General features: G+C 38.2%; 1 protein-coding gene across 6 annotated transcripts in view; it reads left to right on the forward strand.

The window, feature by feature from the left end:
• The window catches only part of LTBP1 (latent transforming growth factor beta binding protein 1), a 188,097-nt gene that overhangs the window by 94,277 nt on the left and 71,883 nt on the right, over window positions 1-21,937 (forward strand). For all 6 annotated transcript variants that reach the window (XM_066546655.1, XM_066546651.1, XM_066546650.1 and 3 more), the window contains 2 exons: window positions 3,235-3,337; window positions 9,242-9,313. In XM_066546655.1, the coding sequence (XP_066402752.1) occupies window positions 3,235-3,337; window positions 9,242-9,313 (175 nt within the window). The remainder of the gene's footprint in view (window positions 1-3,234; window positions 3,338-9,241; window positions 9,314-21,937) is intronic.

Genomic DNA, 21,937 nt, shown 5'->3' on the forward strand with positions numbered 1-21,937 from the left:
AAGACTGTCTGAAGAGCTAATGAGTTCATCTTGGTAGTAGGAAGTTTGTTAAGACTTTTAAAGTGGAAAGGAATTACCTATAAAATTTTTGAGACCTGTTGAAATAGAGCTTCAGTTCCTATGTGCTTAAGGCTGCTGAAAGGAGCGAGCATCTTAAGAAAACATAGCTGGCTAAGGAGCAGTTTGTGTAGTACCATGAGTGTTTAGAGTATCTGAAGCACTGCTAGATGCACCAGAGAAATCAGGGTTTAGTAGCCACAGAAGAACTCTGTTTCTGCTTGGATCAGGACTTTGCAGAGCACTCATGTTTTGTGATGCATATCTCCAAAATTACACAGATCTTAAGGCAATAGGAGCCCCATGTGGGAGTTGCTTTTCCTTGTTGCCCAGTTTCTACAATGATCTGGATGTTAACCAAATTATCATTGATTCTTCAAGCTTTAATTCACCATAGAGGCAGTGGGAGCAGCAGCTTTAATCATTGCCAGCTTTTACTGACAGAACTGCAAATCACAGTTGCCAGATGACTCAGACTTTGGCATCCTTATTTTTGCTCATGATTTTTATATGGAAATTCGAAAAAGTTATGACCACAAAGATCATGATTTTCAGTAGAGTGCAAATACTGTAGCACCACACCTAAATTATAAGTGGGCTTTAGTCCATCTTCCTCCTTCTCCCCTCCTCTTTATTTCCCCGTCTTCTCTTTTAGCTTGTTACAATTAGATGACACATTTTCTATTTTGGGGAAAAGGGGAAAAAAAAGGCGGGGGGGGGAGCAGTTCATGATGACATGTTGGCTCTCATGTTAGTGCAATCTTGCCTTGACACATGCAAGCTCCTGGGATGTGTCCTTGAGATTTTGACCTTGAAGAGAAACACTGGGTGTTAGGTAATGTGCCTCACTGCCCAAATGCTCCATTTCTGAGATCATAAGGGGAGATGCAACCCCAGCCTTGATTCCTCCCATTTCTTTTTGCAGACTTGTAAAACCGAGGTACAGTGTGGGGAGAAAAGCTGGGTGCAAAATGCTTTAGCTGACTCTTGATAGCAGCCACAGTGTACAACTTTAGCAAGTGGCTTCTCTGTCTTTGAAGAAGCTCTAGAAAAGGGGTGGAGCATCTGTAACTATAAAGCAAAGGTAGCTGTGGTTATAAAGTAAAATGGTCCTTCCTGGAGCATGCCTGCCTGGGATGCAGGTTGAGAAAACCAGCATTGTGTAAAGATGTAGCTTGAACTCTATAACGTTTTAGGGTAACCACATAGAGGAGGCATTATGAGTACTCTCCAGTTGAAAGATTTTTTGAGCTTCTGGGATGTGCAGCACAATCTGTGTATCTTCTAGCTAGGGCAGTTGGAAGAGTTTATTTCAGTTTTGAAAACAGCAGAGCTGCTATGGTAGAGGAAATTATACAGAATTCCCCATTTATGCATCTTGATGATATTTCTGAAGTACCAGGCTGGGCGTTGCTTATGGAAGCAGAACTCAGTGGACTCTGACTGATGGTCAGATGGTCAGTGGTCTGCCTTGTATTAACCCTACCCGTGCCTAAGCTAGAGGAGTGCAAGACAGCTGAAAGATATGCATTCACCTGAGGTAAACCTGGGCCTACATCTGAAAGGTGGGACTTGCTGAGATACTCCACTGTTTTTACACAGCCAAATACCGTCCAGGCAAGGACTATTTCCCATCCCTTGCAATATCGGAAAATTTGTCATCAGACCCACTCCAGACAGTAATGTGAAAATATACTCCTAAAGTTGCACAATAACTGAGCAGTCTGTTTGAACCTGTTTGGCCACTCTGTTCTTTTGGCTGTTCATGTGCCATGCCAAACTGAGGCTCAAAGCACAGGTGGTGCTAACCTGTATGTGGGTAGTGGGCAGAGGCACACAATAGCCATGCCAAGTTGCCCTGGTGCTAAAATCTTGGACATGTGTGGCTGGCTGTCACTGAGATGGAGGACAGTTCAAACTTCTCACATATTCCTTGACACAGATCTAAGCTTCATGTGCTGCACATGCTGAGCTGCTGTCTGATGTTTAAATGGTGAACTGGTGCTGCTTTTAATTTGTTGTGATACTTCAGGATGTGTCTGGGGAGTATCTATGAGAGAAAATGGCTGGGATGATGCTTTGCTAGGCCTCCCCATGCAGAGGGGACCCTCTGATGAGTCAGAACCCTTGTAGAGTAGCTTGCTATCCTGTAAGTAGTCACACTGTAAAGCTACACAGGGTAACTTTGCTTTAGAAATATCATTGGCTTATGTATGACAGTATGATTAAGATCACATTGGAAACATTTTGGGAAAGCTGGAGGAAGCTGTCAGTGCCTGTGCATTCAGCATGTGTGTGTACTGCAGAATGACTGTGTTACCAGCTAAGTGAGACCAACCACAAGGCCACACCCTGTGGCATAGGATGAGCCAGCTATCTTGAGCTGAAAGCTGTGTGGCAATGGACATTTGGGTCAGAGGCTTACAGGCTGTCTGAAAGCAGAGTTATATTAGGGAAAGTCTATTCACACCATACTGAGGATTCACACTTCAGCACATTAGAATTGTTTGCTGCAGTGCCTATTTATATCACATTTGCTTTGAAAGTGTTACTAACAGCAGCTGTTGTGGACTTCTCCTGGGCTTTATGTGTTCCATTGTATACCAAATTAGCAGGTTTAGATGTCTGGGGGGTCTGAAATACATTTAAGCTTTCTTTACCATGCAAAATGGAAGAAAATTGCAAAAGTCAAGAACATAACTAGTATGTTGTAAGCTTCCAAATGTTAATAGTCTTATCATTATAAAGAATAATAAGTATGTTATTGATTGGTGGGGAAATGGAAATTGACCTCAGAAATAATAAGACATTTGAGATAATTCATACAGCTTTTGAAAAAGTGGACAAGCATGTTTTTATGATGAAAACGATAGCTGCCAAGGGTGAATTACCACCTTAGAAATATACTCATTCATTCCTATGACATACTGTTTTCTTCTGGTTTTTTCTCCATTTTAACGCAACATGGGGGAAGATAATAATGTCATTTAATTTATTCATGCCTGTGTAGAGAGCCTCTGCAATGTGTGAGCACCATTTTAGTTCAGTTAGGAGCTCCATTGAATCTTCAGTGTCTCAGCAAGAGGTTGACTCAAAATGGCTGAAAAAGAACATTGTACTGGAAGTGAGTGTTGTACAGTATCACTAACCAGAGTATTCTTCACCTGACTGTTTCAGTGTGGCAAAGCACTTCCTGGCCTTTCCAAGCAAGAAGACTGCTGTGGAACCGTGGGTACTTCCTGGGGTTTTCACAAATGCCAGAAATGTCCCAAGAAGCCATGTAAGTGCTATTTTATTGTTATTCTCGTGGCTTTTCCCCCTCAAGTAGTATTTTCCTTTTTTTCAGATGGGAAAAATACCAAAGGAACCTAGTAGAAAAAATGTGCTATGATTTGATTAGGGACAGGTTGTAGAAACTGGAATTCCCTTGCATGCCAGCAGAGTTACAATATGCAGGCACTTGGTGCAGCCAGCAAAGTTGATGTCATAGGGTTTTTTCCCCTGCTTCTTCCTCCTTTGAGTTAGTGATGGACTGTTGCATTTACTCAGTGCAGGAAGAGTAATCACATTGATTTTCCAGCTGGACTTCTTCTTTTTTTTTAAGTTTGCAGAGAAATCTTGACTTATAGAGGCGCCAGTTTCTGCTTGGAGAGAATGCAGTGACCTCTCGGGACTGTGGATGAAATTTCATGTTTGGAGCCAAGGTCTTCCAGGCTCTAAATTGCTGGTTGCTTTTTTTTCCTCTGCTTTTGAAATATCTTACCCAATAATTAGACAATGACAAAGACTTTCTTCAGCATTTTATTATGATTTGACATCATATTATAATGAGAAAAGAATTTAGAATTATTTTCATGATTGGTGAGGATAATCTCTTGAACTTTTTGTCAATTCTATTATTGTTGCACAGGAATAATAATACTTCTGTGTCATGTCATATTTTCAGCATTAAATGAAAGATGGGAAAAGATAATGTGATCTCTGTTTTGCAGATGGAGTGGACTTGCATTTACTGGGCCAAAAATAGGTCATTAAACTGCAGTCATTCTTACCTAGTTCTTCTAGGGACCCTGTTATTCAGATAGCAATGCTGGAAATATGTTCAGTGTTTGATTTTTTTTTTTTTGGAAGCATGTGTTTCTCTGAAAGTCTTAATGTGGATGTAAATACAATTTCAGCAGAAAATATGCTATTACTCCTATTTCTCTGACTCCTCCTTCCATAGGAGACTCTGATATAAATTTATGGTGACTCAGTCTGATTTGCTAGTTCCTAAAACATTTTGTGTGTTTGAGTATGTCTATCTTCTGACATGCTTTAGAAAGAGATCCTCCTTGGGCGTTTGAAGGTCATAGTTAATAAGACTCAGGTATCTATTTTATTCCTGTAGCATGTAAATACAGTTTCTAAAAGGAGCACACATGCCAACAGTATAAAAAATAACAAAGACAAGTGCCAGATGCTGCACCTGGCCCTGGGCAGCCCCGGATGTATGTACAGACTACAGAGTGAGAGGCTGGAGAGCAGTGCCGGTCAGAAAGTTGAACCTGAGCCAGCAGTGCCCTGGCAGCCAGGAGGGCCAGCCCTGTCCTGGGGGACATCAGGCACAGCATCACCAGCTGGGCATGGGAGGGCATTGTCCTGCTCTGCTCTGAGCTGGGGCAGCCGCACCTCGAGCGCTGGGGGCAGTTTTGGGTGCCACAATATAAGAAAGACATTGAATTGTTAGAGAGTGTCCAAAGGAGGGCACCAAGGATGGTGAAGGGCCTTGAGGGGCAGCTGGATGAGGAACAGCTGAGGTCACTTGGTCTGTTCAGCCCGGAGGAGACTGAGGGCAGACCTCAGTGCAGTTACAGCTTCCTTGTGAGGGGAACAGGAGGGGCAGGCACTGATCTCTGCTCTGTGGTGACCAGTGACAGGACCCAAGGGAATGGCCTGAAGTTGTGTCAGGGGAGGTTTAGGTTGGATATTAGGAAAAGGTTCATCACCCAGAGGGTGGGTGGGCACTGGAACAGCTCCCCAGGGAAGTGGTCAGAGAACCAGCCTGACAGAGTTCGAGAAGGGTTTGTGCAATGCAATTGAGCTACGACTGAAATCTAGTTTATCAGAATCATAGTGACAAGTGAAATGTTGCTTATTTGGGATGTAGGTGTGAGATGAGAAAAATCACAAAAGCCTGAAATGTGTTTCAACCAAAAATTGGTTGGAGCTACTAATACAAATTTTTGGTGCCTGATTTGAAAGGAAGCACACTTGCTAGTTCTTCTCAGTTCAGGTAAAATATTCATTGTCTCAGCCTGGAATCCACAGTAGATGTGTGGATCAGGCAGCTGCTTAATGGCACAGTGCTCAGCACAGTGTTAAAAGCAAGCAAACAGGGAAACTGTGAGAAACTTCTGATCCACAGGTGCTTCCTAAGTGGGTACAGAGAAGTGCTTGAACTCAACCTAAAAACCTCTCCTAAAGGGAAGTCCACCACTCTTTTTTCAAAGCACTGAATAATTTCTTTAAATGCTAATGAGATGAGCAATGTCCTTTTGTTATAAAAAAGTTTAATGACTAGCATGCTTGCTCCAGATGGGACACTTCAGAGTTCCTTTATCTCCCATAATAATTTCTAATCTACATTTTATACCTATGAGGAGATGCCCTAACCCATAAAATGTAGAAACAATTCTTGGAACAGGTCTGGGAACCCAGTCTCTTTCCCAGAGCCCTTAATTGCTCACAGTATGAGTCATGCTCACTCCTGCTTTCTGGCTCAATTTGGAATTGTTTTTTTAAATGCAACTGTATGATTTCAGGAGGAGACAGAGAATGGTGCCACTTGGAATAATCCTCTTCTTCTGATTAAAGCATTCCTGGAAAGTAAGGATTTGTGACTCCTAGACATAATAGGACACATTTCTCATCTTTCTAGGTGGGAGTTCTCACTGTATGTTAGTGTTTTAAGAAGGGAGGAGGAGAAGGGTGCGCTATCTATTTTTTTCAGATTAAAATACAGTGTCATTATATCAAGAGTGTGATTTGGTACGTGTATGCTTCAAGAATATTCATTGAATCTGTCAAGGTTTTGTAACAGTGTATATATTTTCTCTAGATTACATTTGATTTAGGATGATTCTAAGCATGATCCTGTTTAATCGTGCCACGTCTTATGGCAATGCTACATAGATGCAAATGGTGAATTTTTAGATTCTTAAGAATTGAAGGTGATACATTTAGTGTGTTGCAGGTGTTTAATTGATCTTACAGCATCTTAAAATGTTATAGGTGTTCAGTTTGAGCTTCGGCACAAAACCTGAAAACTGAACATCTCTTCTGGATCTGGGTCCAAGTATCTTTTGGGCATAGGTGTCAAACTAAACCTAATGACAGTATCCAAGTGTTACGGTTCTGTAGAGTAAACAATTTCCAAAGATAAATGTAAATTTGTTAGAAGATTTAATGGAAGTCTAGAGTGGATGCTGAAGGATTTATATTCATCAAGTGTTTTTATTTTTACAACACTGAGAATGCTTCAGTGGTAAAAAGAATATGCATATATTATATACATAAATTTATATGATATTGGATGGGAAAACTTGGGAGTCAAGTAAATAAATAGTAAGTTGTCAGTTAAGTGATATCTATAGGTGTGCCTCAACAGGTTAAGTTAGTCCCATATTCTTCCCATATAATTCTGACCTGTTCTGATATTTCATTAAATTTGTATTACCCTTTTTATTGTAGATATTTTGGAAGCAAACAGGCTTCCTTTTACTTTTATGGTTTTATGCCTCATAGACTTCATTAAAAGTGAACGTGTTTTTACAATAATATGTAATCAGGTTGTGATCTTCTGCCTAACCCACTTCAGCAAAATATTTAAGCATATACTCCAGTGTCACTTGCAGGTACTTCTCTCCTCAATCAACTACTTAAAGACAGGCATCAGTTTGTATATGGCTTGTTCCCATGGTCTTACAGAGGGCTCTGTCATCTTTGTAAGGACTTGAGTATTTTGGGTAACAGCCACTGCTCAGTCAGAGCTCCTGACTTGTTGCAAATTTAAGTGCCTTGTCTTTAGATAGCTGCCATGTCTGTAAGGTTATGGGTTATTCAGTTTTACTGAAAACCAAAAGTAGTTTTGGAACAGATCTCCACTTTTAAGGGCTTCTAACAGAAGACCGCTTTTAAGAAGAAGGGTCTTTCTGTGTTACATGGGGGGTGTTGGGATTGGTCAGGCTTCTTGCTAACTTAGTAATTACAAACATGTTGTTTAGGTGAATAAAGGGTAAGTAATGTTGCACTCCATCCAGCTCCCACATGGATCACCAGCCATCACTGAACAAGCTTCTTCTCTACTGTGTCTTGCTTACATTTCTGCTCTTTGTTGAAAGGAAGAAAACAGCTGCTAGTAAGCTGCCAGTTTCCTGTTTGTTGTGGGAGTAGGAGGATGAGGAAGGAGGGAGAGGTTAAAATCTCTGACCTCAGTCCAGCACAGCACTTCCTAGAGCAGCTGAGTCACCCTGGGAGGGAAAATGTGCTGCAGCACTGGAAAAGACCTGGCATAGGTTATGGGCTGGTCTCCATCTACAACTGGAAGCTGTTTTCATTCAGCAGGCTGCACTGCAGGGTACCATTCCTGCCCACAGAAAGTTACAGAGACTCTCCTGGTTTTAGTGTGGATTAAATCAGGTCTGTTATGGCAAGCACAAATCAGTTAGGACATAATGAGTGCAATTATGAGTTTGAATCTGCCAACATGAGTACTAGGAGTTTCATTGACACTTTTGGGGACCAGAAGTAGACTAATGCATTGTGCTTTTGGAAGTCTCCTTAAATTTCAACTAGTTTTAATATTAACATTAGGAAAAGACTGAAAAATCTGCCTTGGAAACTAAATGTGTAGCTGCCACTTGAGTAGAGAGACAAAATTTTCAAGTTGTAGTTGGTGTTAGAATGATTGTAGTCAGTGTAAAGATGGAAAAGTATGTGTTCATAACTGTAGTAACGTTGCTGTATTTTTACTATGCATGTTTAACCATTTTACACTTTATGCAACATCTAAGGAGAATCTCAATGTTTTATTTAAGCAGTTATTTTAAATAATTCACTGATATTGAAATTAAACTATCTCAGTCCAAAGCCTGCTACTCAAGATCATCACTTAATTTTTTCCAAATAATAGGCAAAGCTTTAGAACTAGCTAAAACAATTATCCTTTTTTTTTTCCCATCATTACAGTCAACCAAGTGTGCAATTCAGGCATTATGTTAAGGGAGGCCAATCAATGGCAACTTGGGTTGTTCTGTCTTGGCAGTTTATATACTCTAAAGATGGAAAAGAATTAATCTGGTGGGTCTGGGGGGGTTTTTTCTGTTGAACATTGGGAACACTTTTGAAATGAAGCAAAAGATCTGACAAAATGTAAGGTATCTCTGTTGTAACATTCAAATTATGAAAAACTCTCTTGACTCTTATTAAAAGCATTTATGTGATCATAGTGCCAAAAGTTTACTTCTATATGCTTAATAAAGTACTGGGCTTTACCAAGAAGTTAGCTTTTAGTGCATAACTATACAAAGTTACTGCTCGCATTTTTGATGTTTAAGAAACAATAAATGGTTTTCTGTAGTCTGAGAAGCAGCCTTAAGTGGAGGAAAGAAACAATCAGTAGAAATAAAAAGCTGGTTAACTGAAAACTTTCTAGTTTGGCAAAATTGAATTCAGTATTTATTTTGCAGTGTTATTATGTCTGTGACTGTTTACACTGTTCAGCCAGTAAGTGAAGTGAAGTTTAGTATTCTAAAATGCAACAGCTCTGTTAGGTAAATCCTAGATGTTTCCATAATGAATCTTCAACTTTATCTTTTCCAAAGGTGATATTTGTAGCTGGTTTGCAAAAGTAATTATTTGAAATTTCAGAACAAATAGGATTAAGGTATCCTGCTTTCAAAGATTTGTTTTGGTTTTTAACACAAATTTGGCTGGATAACTGAAGATTTTAGTGGTGCACATATTGAAAAAGATGGAATTAGTGTTGCCTGTACAATCTTGGATTTTCATGTCTTTATCTTTTTTCCTTAACCATTTTTCACAAAACCTTACAATTTTTTAAATATACTTAAATAATAATTTAGCTGTCAGGCTCTGTAAGCATATAAATGATCAGTGTTTAACTGATGTATTTTTTTTTCAGCTTACCATGGATACGGTCCTATCATGGAATGCCCACAAGGCTACAAGAGGATCAATGCTACATTTTGTCAAGGTATGATAGCACCCAAGTTGGTTGTGTTTAGTTTTAGTACTGGCTTTCTGTGACAGCTTCTTTGATATTGATGATTTAGATCAATTATTCTGGTCCATTGATTTATATTTGGGAAAAAATGTTGAGTATACTTTTGATGCTTTCTAAATATTGACAGCTCTGTAAAAGTGAGTTTTTTCCCTCAGGGAAAATAACTTCTGAAACTTTTATGTATACCCTCATTTTCTTTGATTATGTATAAAGATGACTTCATAAGGATTCTTTTACTTTGTTTTTCTGTAGAAATACATTGTTTTGTCAGGTTTTTTTTTTTGCTAAAGAGTGAATCTGTGGACATATTCAGTTAAGTCAGATGAAACTAGCAATACAGAACAATTTTTGTTATCATGAAAGTATAGAGTAATCAGAGAACAGTTCTTTTGGACTTAAGAGAATAGGCACAACAGTACTTGCCAGACAACATCCCTGGCAAGTGGAGATGAAAAGAATGAGTATGTGGCTGCCATGTAAAGTGTGACCCCCCTGTTTCCAGAATGTGCATAGTGCAGGTGAGGATGTGTGGCATTAGACACAGGCTGGTCGTGTTACTCCGAGATTATTATTGCCTGCTGGCAAATATAGGAGTTATCAAAACATACAGGGTTGTGGGGTCTGCATGATCATGGAGCTACAAAGCAAAGCTTGGGACATTTGGATTCTCCTGGTCTGTAGCATCTCTATCTGACCAGCTGAAGAGATGACCACAGACAAATGCTCATTCTGTCTGTGTATCTTGGATCACTGCACAGAGGTGCCAGGTGAGGATGTAGGAAAAAGCTTAATTGCTTGTCTGACTGGTTTGGCACAGCACAAGAACAAGGAGCTCTGAGACAATGTAAGCAATCTTGCAGCAGTGTTCTGGAGAGAGATTTGGGAAGAAAGAGAAAAATTAGTTCAAGTGAAGCTGATACTGCTGTGGCCAGCACTCTTGATCAGTGTTGATACTGCAAGCAATAAAGAGGTCCAAACAAATAGTAGTGCTGGTGAAGAGCTGGATAAAATGAAAGAACAGTTGATGTTAAAGGATATTTGTAAGCATTTTGGACATAAATTTAATCTTATTTAACTGAAAATTTTCCCTTTGCATGTTAATGAGGGAACGTACAATAGCCAGTTGCATAAAGAAATTATTTGCCCACCAAAATAATGAAGTTTGTAGAGCAATAAACACAAACATTATGCTGTTTCACTGCTGAGGGAGATGTGAGCTGCTATCTGCAGCTACCTGAGCCTATCTGTTGCTCAGGTCTCTACCTAGTGGTTTACCACTAGCTTGCAGGGTAGGGTCATTTGGAGGACTGGGTGGGTCAAAACACTAAAAAAGTAAATGGAGGAGAGCTGCCAATTGCATCTCAAGAGCTTGTTCCCTGCTCTGCAGTGGAAGACTGTAAAGTCCTCTTAGTAAGTAAAAGGGATGGGGAGATGTTGATGGCAATTTGCTAATGAGGACTGCCAAGTGAAAAGGTGAAGGAACTGAGTGTCAGATGTAAATGGGCAGCCTTTTCATACCTCACATTAAACATGCAGGTGATGCATTTCAGCAAGACAGTCCCAGCTATTTTGAAAGAGATTGTCTTGTTCCACATATCAGTCATGAGGTTTATCAGAGTCTGCAAAAGAGAGGTTTTCTAACTTTGACCCTAGAAAGTGTCTAGAAGATGCCATGATGGATTAGTGCCCTCATGCAACCCTCTGAGCATGATCCACGTGAGGCAGGAGCTTTTGATATCTTCAGTAGTCGTGTGTATACCCCACAGAATACACAATGGTTTCAAACAGCAGCAACCCAGCAGGCATTTCAAGGTGAGTCGGGCATTCAGCTTGGTTCAAGAGGTTGAACCTAGGTGTTGGCAAACCTTATTTCATGGAAATGAAGATCCATTTTCAGGGGTTATGGACAGTTAGAAATGGTCTGCTGCTTGTGAAGGCTGCCAGAAATAGGCCAGGAAGTTGTTTCACTGAGCAGTGACAGGCTGATAGAGAGAGAACATATGTCTGTGGGAGGGAGCATAAGGGGGAACTTAGTACCGCCATGGTAGTGTACAGAAATAGATCTGTACCTGGTAGGCTGATCACTGGGTTTTGCACTGGGTTTTGATGGTTCTTCCCCTGACACATTTTTGTACTACATGACTAAAATTGTAAGAAATATGAGGCTTTAAACAGTTTGTTTTTATACTACTGTCACTATCCCAGAAGAGAGTGAGCTGTAGATTCTAAATATAACTTGTAGTTGATGCATGGAAATCTATAATGTAGTGTTTAATCATAATATGATAGTAGGATTATCTTACCAGACTGTTGATGAATTTAGGATGGGGAAAAATCTCCTAACTTTCTGGAGAGGAATTTTGTAGTGGCTGTTGAAGGTTCCCCTTATTGCTTTACTGAGGTTTAAATAGCTCCTGTGTAATTTGCTCGCTAACACATTCCTATAAGGAGACATGAAAGGGAGAAGGAATCCCCGTGAAACAAAGCCATGATGGTATTTAGTCCTATTGAAATAAGCAATAAGATTACCATTTTCTTTCAGAGGGTCAGGATTTTGACCTCTGTTTGAACGTTCTTCAGGAAAGCTAGCTTCATATGTGAAAGCTGCTGGCAGGGTGCATTGCAGCCCTGAAATGGTCATTAGCATGAGCTTCTCAATGGGTCAGCCAGAAGTGTCCTGTTTGTTTATCTGAAGCAGACATGCTTTTCTGTAAAAGAAGAAGCCCGGGCTAATGAAGAAAGAGCTGTCCATATCACTAACACGGACAGCCACAGATGGCAGAAGAAAACTGTGTGAGCTGCTGGCGTGGGAGTATTCATATTCCTTTAAGAATCCTTACAATTAAATTGGAAGGGAGTGGAACAGCATGTCCATATGCAAGTGTAAGTTTTAATTAAATTATTCTCTGCTGAAAGAGTACGCATGCTGTGTCCATGCTCAGAAAGGGCCACGGCTGCCAGACCAAATAGTAATGGGGATATATTTCTGAATCCCTGCCTGCAGCTAAAAGAGATTGGTTTTTTCACCTAGATGTTGTCCAACTTTCACTGCCTTTGAAAACTCAGGCCCAAAAGCCTAATTAACCTTTTGTTCTACTTTGGTTTTGCAGTCAAAAGTCTGCATAGGCTTCATCAACTAAGGAGTATTAGTGTGAATAATTACCAGATCATTATTTTTTTTTCCTTTTAAGTGAGTGAACTAATGTAATCAAGCATTCTTCTCTCTTATGTGTAAGTAGGACCACAAAGAACCATCTTGTGGGTATGTTAATTCAAGCAGTTTAGTGTAATTACTATCAAGAAATCTTTTTTTTCCCCCTCAGTAATTATCTTTTCAATGGGGTGATTTATTACATGTACACACATGGATGCCCTAAGGCTGTCATTAGAGCCAAAATACAGCTTATCAGTGTTGCAACTTCTTTGTTAGAATCCACATGCAATGCTAATTTCTGGTTCCCTGCTTAACGTTATACTTAATGTTTCCTTAGTCTGCTAATGGTTTTCTTGGAAAACTGAAATAGAATGGAAAAAACAGCTGGTGAAAAGGTTGGATTCATTTTTCAGGAAACTAATATATTGCCAACAGAGCACTTTAGAAATCTTATCTTGAAGAACTGGAAAAATACCTGAACACTTGTTGTTTTGCAATGAAGTAAAAAGTCCGTGGAAGTTCTTGGAAAGTCCCTATATTATTAAAATTAAATGTTTATGAGCTTGCAGAAACTAGTACTTGTATATTGATAGATCAAATCCTATAATCACATGCTTGGGGGACTTGAAGCACTTTTCCCTTGCCTTCATCATGATTTAAGATAAATTTTGAAGGTATATTCTTCCCTCCTACGTTTGTCCCTAAAATACAGTAAGAAATTTGTTTTCTCTGCATATTATATATTTATTTAACTCCTTTTAAGTAATAAAATAGCTTCATTAATAAGAAATGCTGTTTAATGTTACTCACTAAGTCAACAATCATCTTTCAAAGAAGTTCTTTTGTAATGATCATAGTGAGAAATAAATATATCTCCAGAAACTGGGCTGGGTTGCTGTTTGGACACTGATTATGTGTTTGAGAAGTGTGGCTCTGCAAACTGGCGTTCTGGTAAATTCCACGCAAAAGCACAAAATGAGTTGGGCTGATTTCTTCTGCTGCTATACTGCTAGCTCACAGAAATCAGTGGGTCAGTTCTTAGAATAAGCAACTGGTTTTTCTCTGATTTTAAAAAAACATTGCAATAGTTTATTTAACAACAAAGCCTTGTTTTTTGTTTCTTTTACCTCTCATTCTTGCTAATCAAGTTATTATTGAAACAATCAACTATAAAGGAGGCAGTAAAATCTGGATATTGTATTTTTTCTTATGTGATATTAATAGTGGTTAATGTAGCTATAGCAGAAACAATTTGAACAGTATTTTCTGAGGTGTTAATAGGTAATTGATTGTAATTGATATTTCATAAGGAGAATAAAAACTGATGCCTGCATATTGAGTCAATTTGGAGGTCAATCAGTCAGATGGCACTCGCAGTGAAGCCTAGGATTTAACTTAACAGAATGTATCAAATTTTCACAATTGACATAAATTATATGTTCCAGTCTAAATTTACAGCATGATTTATTATGCGTATTAAAGCACTTACAGCATGAAAACATCTATCTAGGCAGGTATTACTAAATAACATTTAATGACTGACCACTAGGTCATTTTTAATTAAGAAGTTGCCTAAATAGTTTGGCAAATTCTAATTAGTATATAATTGATCTAGACAGCTTTCTTTGTTTAAATGCAGCAGAATGTTTTAAGGGTGCATGGTACTTATTGAAAGGCAAGTTGTTCTCTTTGCATCAGAAGGGGACAAATATTTTCCACTTGGTTTTGTTACTTAGTAATTTAAACAAAGTCAGTCAGTTTTTGATAAGCATCAAGGTGGGTTTTCAGAGCTAACTGTAGAAGTCCCCCTTCAGAAATTTCTCTCTCCACAGTGCTTAGGCCTGTAGTCAGCAACTAAGATTGCTTGTGGCCTCCAGCACCAGCCACTTGGGACAGGGTGGGGGGGGATGAGATGGGCTGCAGTGGATCTCTAGCCACAAGTTTATTCTGAATAGTTCAGTGTAGTTACCAGGGCTGTGGTGGTCTGGCTAGAAATCCCTGCTTCTAGACATTCCTATTCTTGGTCCAATTTTTATAAGAACCTTCTGCATATCGTGACTGTCTTAGCTGAAAGCAGTTGCGTATTTAGTTTTTCATGCCTTGTTATGTGTTGTATTAAAAATTGTGAAATTATATGTTGCTTTCTTCTAGTGCATGTAATGTGACTGAAAATTGGACTTGTTCATTGTTTTTTGAGTCATATTAATTAATATAATAAAAAAATTACCTACCAAATTAGTAATATATCAAACTCAATGATCCAAGTGAGGTACATTGTTTCAGAAGAGGGTTTATTTTTTTAATTTTTACTAAATCACTTAAGATTCTTCAGCCTTGTTTATGAAAATTTTAAATGCCTTTTTTAGTTACTCCAGCATTAAATAGTAATAAAATCAAACCCCGGTCCCATTTTGATAGTGGAACCTATAATTTCCAAGCTGTCAGTTCTCCTGAAAAGAAATTTGACTGCATTATTTACATCAATAGTAGCAGTGGTTTCTTTCAAAAAAGGCTAATTTTTTTGCATTTACATTGTTCAAAAGTCTTGCAGTAACCCCTGACCTTTTTTAATTCACAGACTGCTTTTCTTGAGTAAAAATGTTTTCTTTAAAATGAATAGATAGATTTAAATAATGTAATATTAGAAGATTGTAGAACACAATAATAAACGTGTATGTTTGGTTGTAGAATTTTAAGATAGTACTTAAATGTGGTTAAAGTTTCCAAGCAGCAATGATTTTGATACACATAAATTCAATGTGCTAAGCCTGGAGATGAAAGAATGAATTTAATTTTATAGGAATGTTTCAAATTCCTGCATTCTGTGACCAAATATGGGCATTGCTCACTATCCGAAAAGGGTGGGCAGTGGCCTTGCTCCGTGTGTCCAAATGACTTACTAGTCTGGAGGCAGAGAAGACAGCTTTACACCACCTCAGCATTTCTGCATTAGGCCAGCTGGGCCTGGGTGGTCTGAGAAGCTGTGTTGTAATGGTTAACACAGCCAAAACACAGCGAACTTCTCTTCCTAAATTGCCTTAGGAAGCTGCCAAAGGGAAACGCTGCAGAGCTGATACTCCAGCCATCAGCTTTTGTAGGGTGCTCTGTAGCAGAGCAGCTCTCTGCTGATCATCAGTCCTTCTGCACCACTTTGCTTGGCTGTAGCAGCCATCACCTTCAGGTTGTGTTGGCCTGTTAATGTGTACAACAGAAGCAGGTTGTGGGGCATTTCCATATTTGCTTGCTATTTCAGTAAAAGGGGAAATTAAAGGAGCTTTATGGTGTAGTAAATTACCCGGCATGCTTTACAGTAACCAAGCAAAGCATATTCTTTCAACACTAAGTGACAGGTACAGATCTCATTTTAAGCAGGCACAGGAATTTTTCCTAGGATTGGATGTTTACACTTAGCATGGTTTGTTATTCTTGGATAAAGGTTACTCAGGCTGCGTTAAATGTCATTAATCCTGGAATAAAGCTGAAATGATTCACTTCCTGGATGTGATTGAATTAGGTATAACATTGCTCAAGGAAATGTGCTTGTAGTTGCTTGTAGGTTTCCAGTAAAGAACCAAAGTACTGTTGGACAGCAGCTAGTGCAGTCACAAACACTGTTTTAATCTAATTTAAAAGCCAGTGTAGAATTGGAGAATGCAAGCAGAATATTGGAAGTTAAGACCCTCTGCAGCATATCTTCCCCTCCAGCAGAGAGTTCTGTGCATTGTCATTCAGTTGAGAAAGAGATTCTACTACATTGTACTTTTCTGTACGTAAATACCTCTACATCAGCGAGAGGGAAACCTTTCATTAGGTGTGAAAATATTTGTCACTGAAATTTAAGTGCCTTAGGACAGAATTTGAAGTTTTGATTGATGCATTTCTTTTTTGGTCACCGCAATTCTCCAGTGTGCAGTGTATGTAAGAGAGCTGAACAAGTACATCCATACTTGAGGAAATACAGGTGGAGATGTTGAAAAATCACTGGGGGTTTTGGTCTTTAGGCAAGCAAGAACTGCTTAGAGAAAAGTAACAGATAAGGGTCAGGTTGTTTTTCAGAAGTTTCCTGCAAGTTTTTATTTCTTCTGGAGTATTTAGTCCTTCTCTAAATCACAGTTATTAGAAGAAAATAGGTGATGTTAACTATTGTCTGCACTTAGACTGAACGAAATTTAGTTTAGTATTGTGATACTCAGCCCATGCAAATGTCTATATGTGGTCATGAGTAAAAGCAGTTCTTCATCTGATTGTTTTAAATATATGTGGACCAAGATTCGTAAAGTGCCTTGGGGTATTTCTAGTATGAAACCTTGATTGCCTTACACTGGACAAAAATCCAAATAAAATTTCTTTATGAACATTCATAGAAAGCAAGCAGGAAAGACATGATCAAAGTAAAATTTTGTTTTCTTATCTGGCTTATCCATTCATTTCCATCTTTTATCTTCTAATAATGGATGTAAAGTTCTTTGAAGGTGAATCTCTTTTTGAACTTACTAAAGCTATATAATTATCATGGTTTATAACAAGTTCAATGTTACCGTGTGCTTACTTGTTTAAATGAACACCATCTTATATTGTTCCCACCTTCCTGCTTTGCTTGGTTGGTTCTGAGGCTTTTTTTTTCTTCTTGGTTTTTTTTTTTAATTCACGAAGATAGTACTGTGTTCATAGTTGTACTCTCCACATAAGCAGGCAGGCATGCAGTTAGAAAATGGCTGTTATAGCTTGCTTTTTTTCACCAGGAAATTCAGTGGCAGTGAGTATTAACACATTGCATTTTCTGAGAGCAGGCTGACCTAACACCCAGAAGACCTATAAAAATGTGTGGGAAGGTATCAAACACCAACTGTTGTTGTTGTTGAGAGCCTGTTTTAAATTCTCCTTAGTGGGGCAGATTAGCAGCAGTTTGGTTACAATGTCTGGGTTATTTGAAGCTGGGAGCATGGTGGTGGCTCTGGAGAGCATGGTGGCTGACCTTACTGTATATCAAGCTATGCTTAGAAAAGGATATAGGAGGAGCTGAGCCACAGCAGCCTCAGCTGTGTGTGTACAGTGCTGTGTACAGTGTACAGTGCTGCAGCATCACTGTTAAGACCTTGGTTGTGACAAAGCTTCTGTGTATTTGGGTGACCTTGTGAGAGCAGTCACCAACAGGGCCGCTGGGATGGCATCTGGCTTCCACTGCCATCTCAACTGATTGTAAGGATGAGTCAGACTTTCATGGGCATGGACTACTAAATCCAGGGACACAGTGTGCCAAGGACCAGTTCCACATATTTGGCATGGATAATACTAAAGGGTAACAGCAAAGAGTCAGGCTGTCAGTCAGTGCAGAATTGACAATGCTTCTTTTATGCCTCTGGGGCTATACCCATTTATTACCTTTGAGAAAGGGTCAAGTCATTCATGTTATCAAACGCCAACTGTTAAAAAATCAATTATTTATTTACCAGTTCTGTATAAATTATAAATGACAGTGCTTACTGAGAGAGTTCTTTATGGAGCTATGTGAGATGCTGTGTGAAATATCTCCTGGTTTAAATTCTCTTTTTTTTGTATCACTGGAACAGAGGCTTTTTACCAATGGAACTGAATTGCTCTCTTGCTCTCTTTTTCTCAAAAACTGAAAGTCTATATTGAGTTGGTCTTTGGAAAGTTATATGTGTAGTTTTATAGTACTACTACCTAGCCCCTTAGTAGTTCCTCTGTGTAGATGGAGGCATTTGATCAAATTACTCCTCAAGCATGCCATCATGTTTGAGGAGTAATTTGAGTTTGTACTTCTGCACAAGACATTATTCAGACATTTTTCTCTAGTTTTTACAATGGAGCACATGAATTCTTATTCCTATGCTAATGTAAAATTGAAATATTTTTAATGTCCATATATAAGAAATAGAGGGCTAAAAAAAAAAGTCTGCTAATATTGAATCAGATTTCCTTTCAAGCTGCTTGAACAAGTTGATTCCAATGCAATTTGCACAGCTGGGCAGGCCAACAGGTGGTAGGAAACATTTTGGATAGGTGGCCTTTTACCACAGTTTGAAAAGGATAGTAAATCCAAGAGGATTTTTTTTTTCAGCTCAAGGTGTTAAATCAACACTATTCCTATGTGTATGTATGTTTCTTTTGAAAATTTGAGGTTTTGTTTTTTTTTTTATCATCAGCTTCTGGCTTGTTTCTGTGGAATCCCTAGACAAGCTTGTGTAATTCAGCGTAGAGCATCAGCTCAGTTATTCTATGAGCTCATTGAGTAGACATGACCGGGAAAAGAGGCATTAAAATGCACTATAATTAAGTTATGCTGAGACACTGGCACATGCACGATGAAGTTAACTTTAAAAATTGTACAAATTTAGCAAAAGGAATATCTGTATCAGTAACTTAGAAGAAATTTTAGTTGATATTTACATATATATAAGCTGGTACTTAAATGTAGCAGTGTCCACATTAAATAGCAATAGCAGAATTATGTTTTTAGTACGAGACATACAAGAACAGTTCATCTGTAAAGAGATTGAATGCTGAGGCCATAATGACAGCATCTGTGAATGTTTCCTGCAGAATAGCTGAATCATTTGGAAAGAAGGATGACTGTGTATTCATGAATTATAGGAAGATCCCATGTATCCACAAATTAGCTACTCCAGGAAATAATGCCTTGAAACATTTATACTTCTAATATTCAAATAATAAAGTTTATCCCTATATAGATTTTTTAAACATTCCTTAAAAGGAAGGTGGATATATATGAGTAAATTATATTATCTAATAAGTGAAGAATGCATCATTAATCATTTTTAACATTCAAAATACAAATGCACTTATGTTAAGCCATGTAATTACTTACCTTGCTTAAAAACATGTAGAAGGGTAGAATTATTCTCCTAGATAGAAAAAGTGCCGTCCATTTCATGTTAACATATATGTGAACAGCAATGTATTTTAACAGTTAACAAAGAGACTTAGATTTTACAGTTCTTATTTTCAGTAAAAAGACTAAGTCAAATTGTCATTATTTAAAATAAGCTGTCTTCCTTACTGATGTAAAACTTAAATTCTGTTTTCATGAGATAAAGCATTTATGCTAATTCTAATTCCAGAAAAAGTCATCAAAACAGTGATACATTATGTATGTTCCTTGGCAGACAGCTTCCATTTTCCCCCAGTCATATATGTTAGTTTTCCTGTAAAGAAAAACATATCATGAGAATTTGGAAAGGGAGAAAGTTGTTTGAAATTGTCTGGGTATTACAATGTAGGAAGTAGCGAAATTATTTTCATTATGTGTATCAATTTCTCCTGTGTTTTTCCTCTTCCTCCAAAATCTGTATGTGGTTTTTGTTCATAAGTGTATGTGTAATTTATGTATTTTGTAATTGTGTTGAGGATTTTCATTTTGAAATGAACCTAGATAATGACATTTTTCCTGTACTCAGAGTAAAGGATACTATCTCTTCCTCTCGCTTATTTCTGACATCAGAGAAAATGCTTTATCAAAGCAAGTAGAATAATTTTGTGGTTTAGCATTTGAAGACTGATCTGACAACCCAAATTGCAAACAGAGAGAAAATTCAATAGAAGGTTCTTGAGTGTTCCAGTATTTTCTTTGTAATAGCTTCTAGATATTTCAGAATATTTTGTTCCATCCGGTCCTAGTTGAGCCTAATTTTGGAAAATAGCACATTAGTAATATGTCCTTTCCTCCCAACAACTTTACAGCAGCATCACTGTGTTTCTATTTAGGGATGTTTCAATAATATCTTTAGTTTGCTAACTGTTAAGATTTAAGTTAATTTCTTTAATAATCACAAATTATAAAGGTAGTGATAATAATAGTGATAATCTTTCTTCTGGGATCAGTTGGGACTGTGTAGATGCCTTCGATCATATTTTGAGATTTCAGGGTAAAAGAAAGAACCTAGTCAGATGAAGAAACTTCATGAAATTCAAGTACATCTGAAAATGTCTAGGTTGATAAATATTCTGTATTAATGCAATCCTCAAATAAGATCCTCCTTTTCTTATATGGGATGTCATCCTGCTTAAACATTGGACAGGACAAAAAGTAGACTACTGTACAAAAATATTTCAGCTGTTTTTTCTGCTCTTTTCTTATAGCATTCTCCTCTTTAAATAGTCCACTCCCTCTGAGGTCAGAAAGCCATATAGTCTGGGAATTTAACTTGAAAATTCCTTTGAGGCAGAGCTGATCCTTTGTAATTCATGTGGTTTCCATCACATTTCATCCATAGTCCTAGGATATAAATTATTACTCCTTGTCACATGTAGCTAAGTGCATAGAAGTGAAGTTTATCCAGGTGGTGTCAAGATATTATATTGGGTAGAGCACTGGAAAAGCTGAGGGATAAGCTCAACACAGTATTTGGGAAAAAAATGTGCCTGATATGGCAACTGCCACAGTCTGCTGTACTATACACTCTTGTGTCATGGGACAGGTAGCCAGACTTATGGAGAAAAATGAAGAAGAAAGAATCTTTCTGTAGGTTTCCAAATGCAAACTTTGGCACATCTGTTACATTTTGTATATTCAACCTCTTACCCTGAGTGATGGTGTTGAATTACAAAGCAACATACAATGAGGTCAAATATAATGAGGTTGGTATTATAAAAGCTAAAAGGAAATATAATAAATATTATATATTTTAGATAAATTATCACTAATATCTTATTTTTAAAGAACTTGCTGGAATTTCTGACTTCCACATGAAGTTTGTTTACCCAGCAGGGTAGGTGTTTTTTCCTAGCCTTGAGGATAGAGAGTAAAAGTCTGATGGAAAAATAATAGATGTAAATATTTTAAGGTAGGTCTATTTCAATCTACTCTCTCAGTTTTTTTTGAAAGAAGAGATCGCCATTTATGACACAGATAATTATGAATTAGAGGATTTTTAAAAATTTTGTTACTGTTTTGACATTTGGATTATCAGTGCAAACTATGTTGTTGCTGTCTCCTGAAATAAAAACCTAGTTTGGCTGACTTATGGTTCCAGATGGTATCCAGATGATTATTAGACAGGTCCTGTTTTAAGAGTAAGTAAACTACAAATGCAGCCATGAGTGTGATATAGACCTGAGGCCGAATGCTTGGGGAATGGGAGGATTATTCAGTCAGACCCTGAAAGCAACACTTGCACAGGTGGCCTAGTAACAGCAAACTTTATTAAAGCAGTTCACAGAATTACAGAACACATAGAGTTGGAAGGGAGCCACAAGGATCATAGAGTCAAGCTCCTGCCCTGCACAGCAGCATCCCCAGGAATCACACCAGGTGCCCAAGAGTGTTCTTCAGACACTTCTTGAATTCTGAAAAGCTGGTGCTGTGACCACTTCCCTGGGGAACCTGTTCCAGTGCCAAACCACCCTCTGGGTGAAGAATCTTCCAAATATCCAACTTAACAACTTATCCCCGACACAGC

This window comes from Molothrus aeneus, chromosome 3 (assembly GCF_037042795.1).
Source record: "Molothrus aeneus isolate 106 chromosome 3, BPBGC_Maene_1.0, whole genome shotgun sequence".
Taxonomy (NCBI): domain Eukaryota; kingdom Metazoa; phylum Chordata; class Aves; order Passeriformes; family Icteridae; genus Molothrus; species Molothrus aeneus.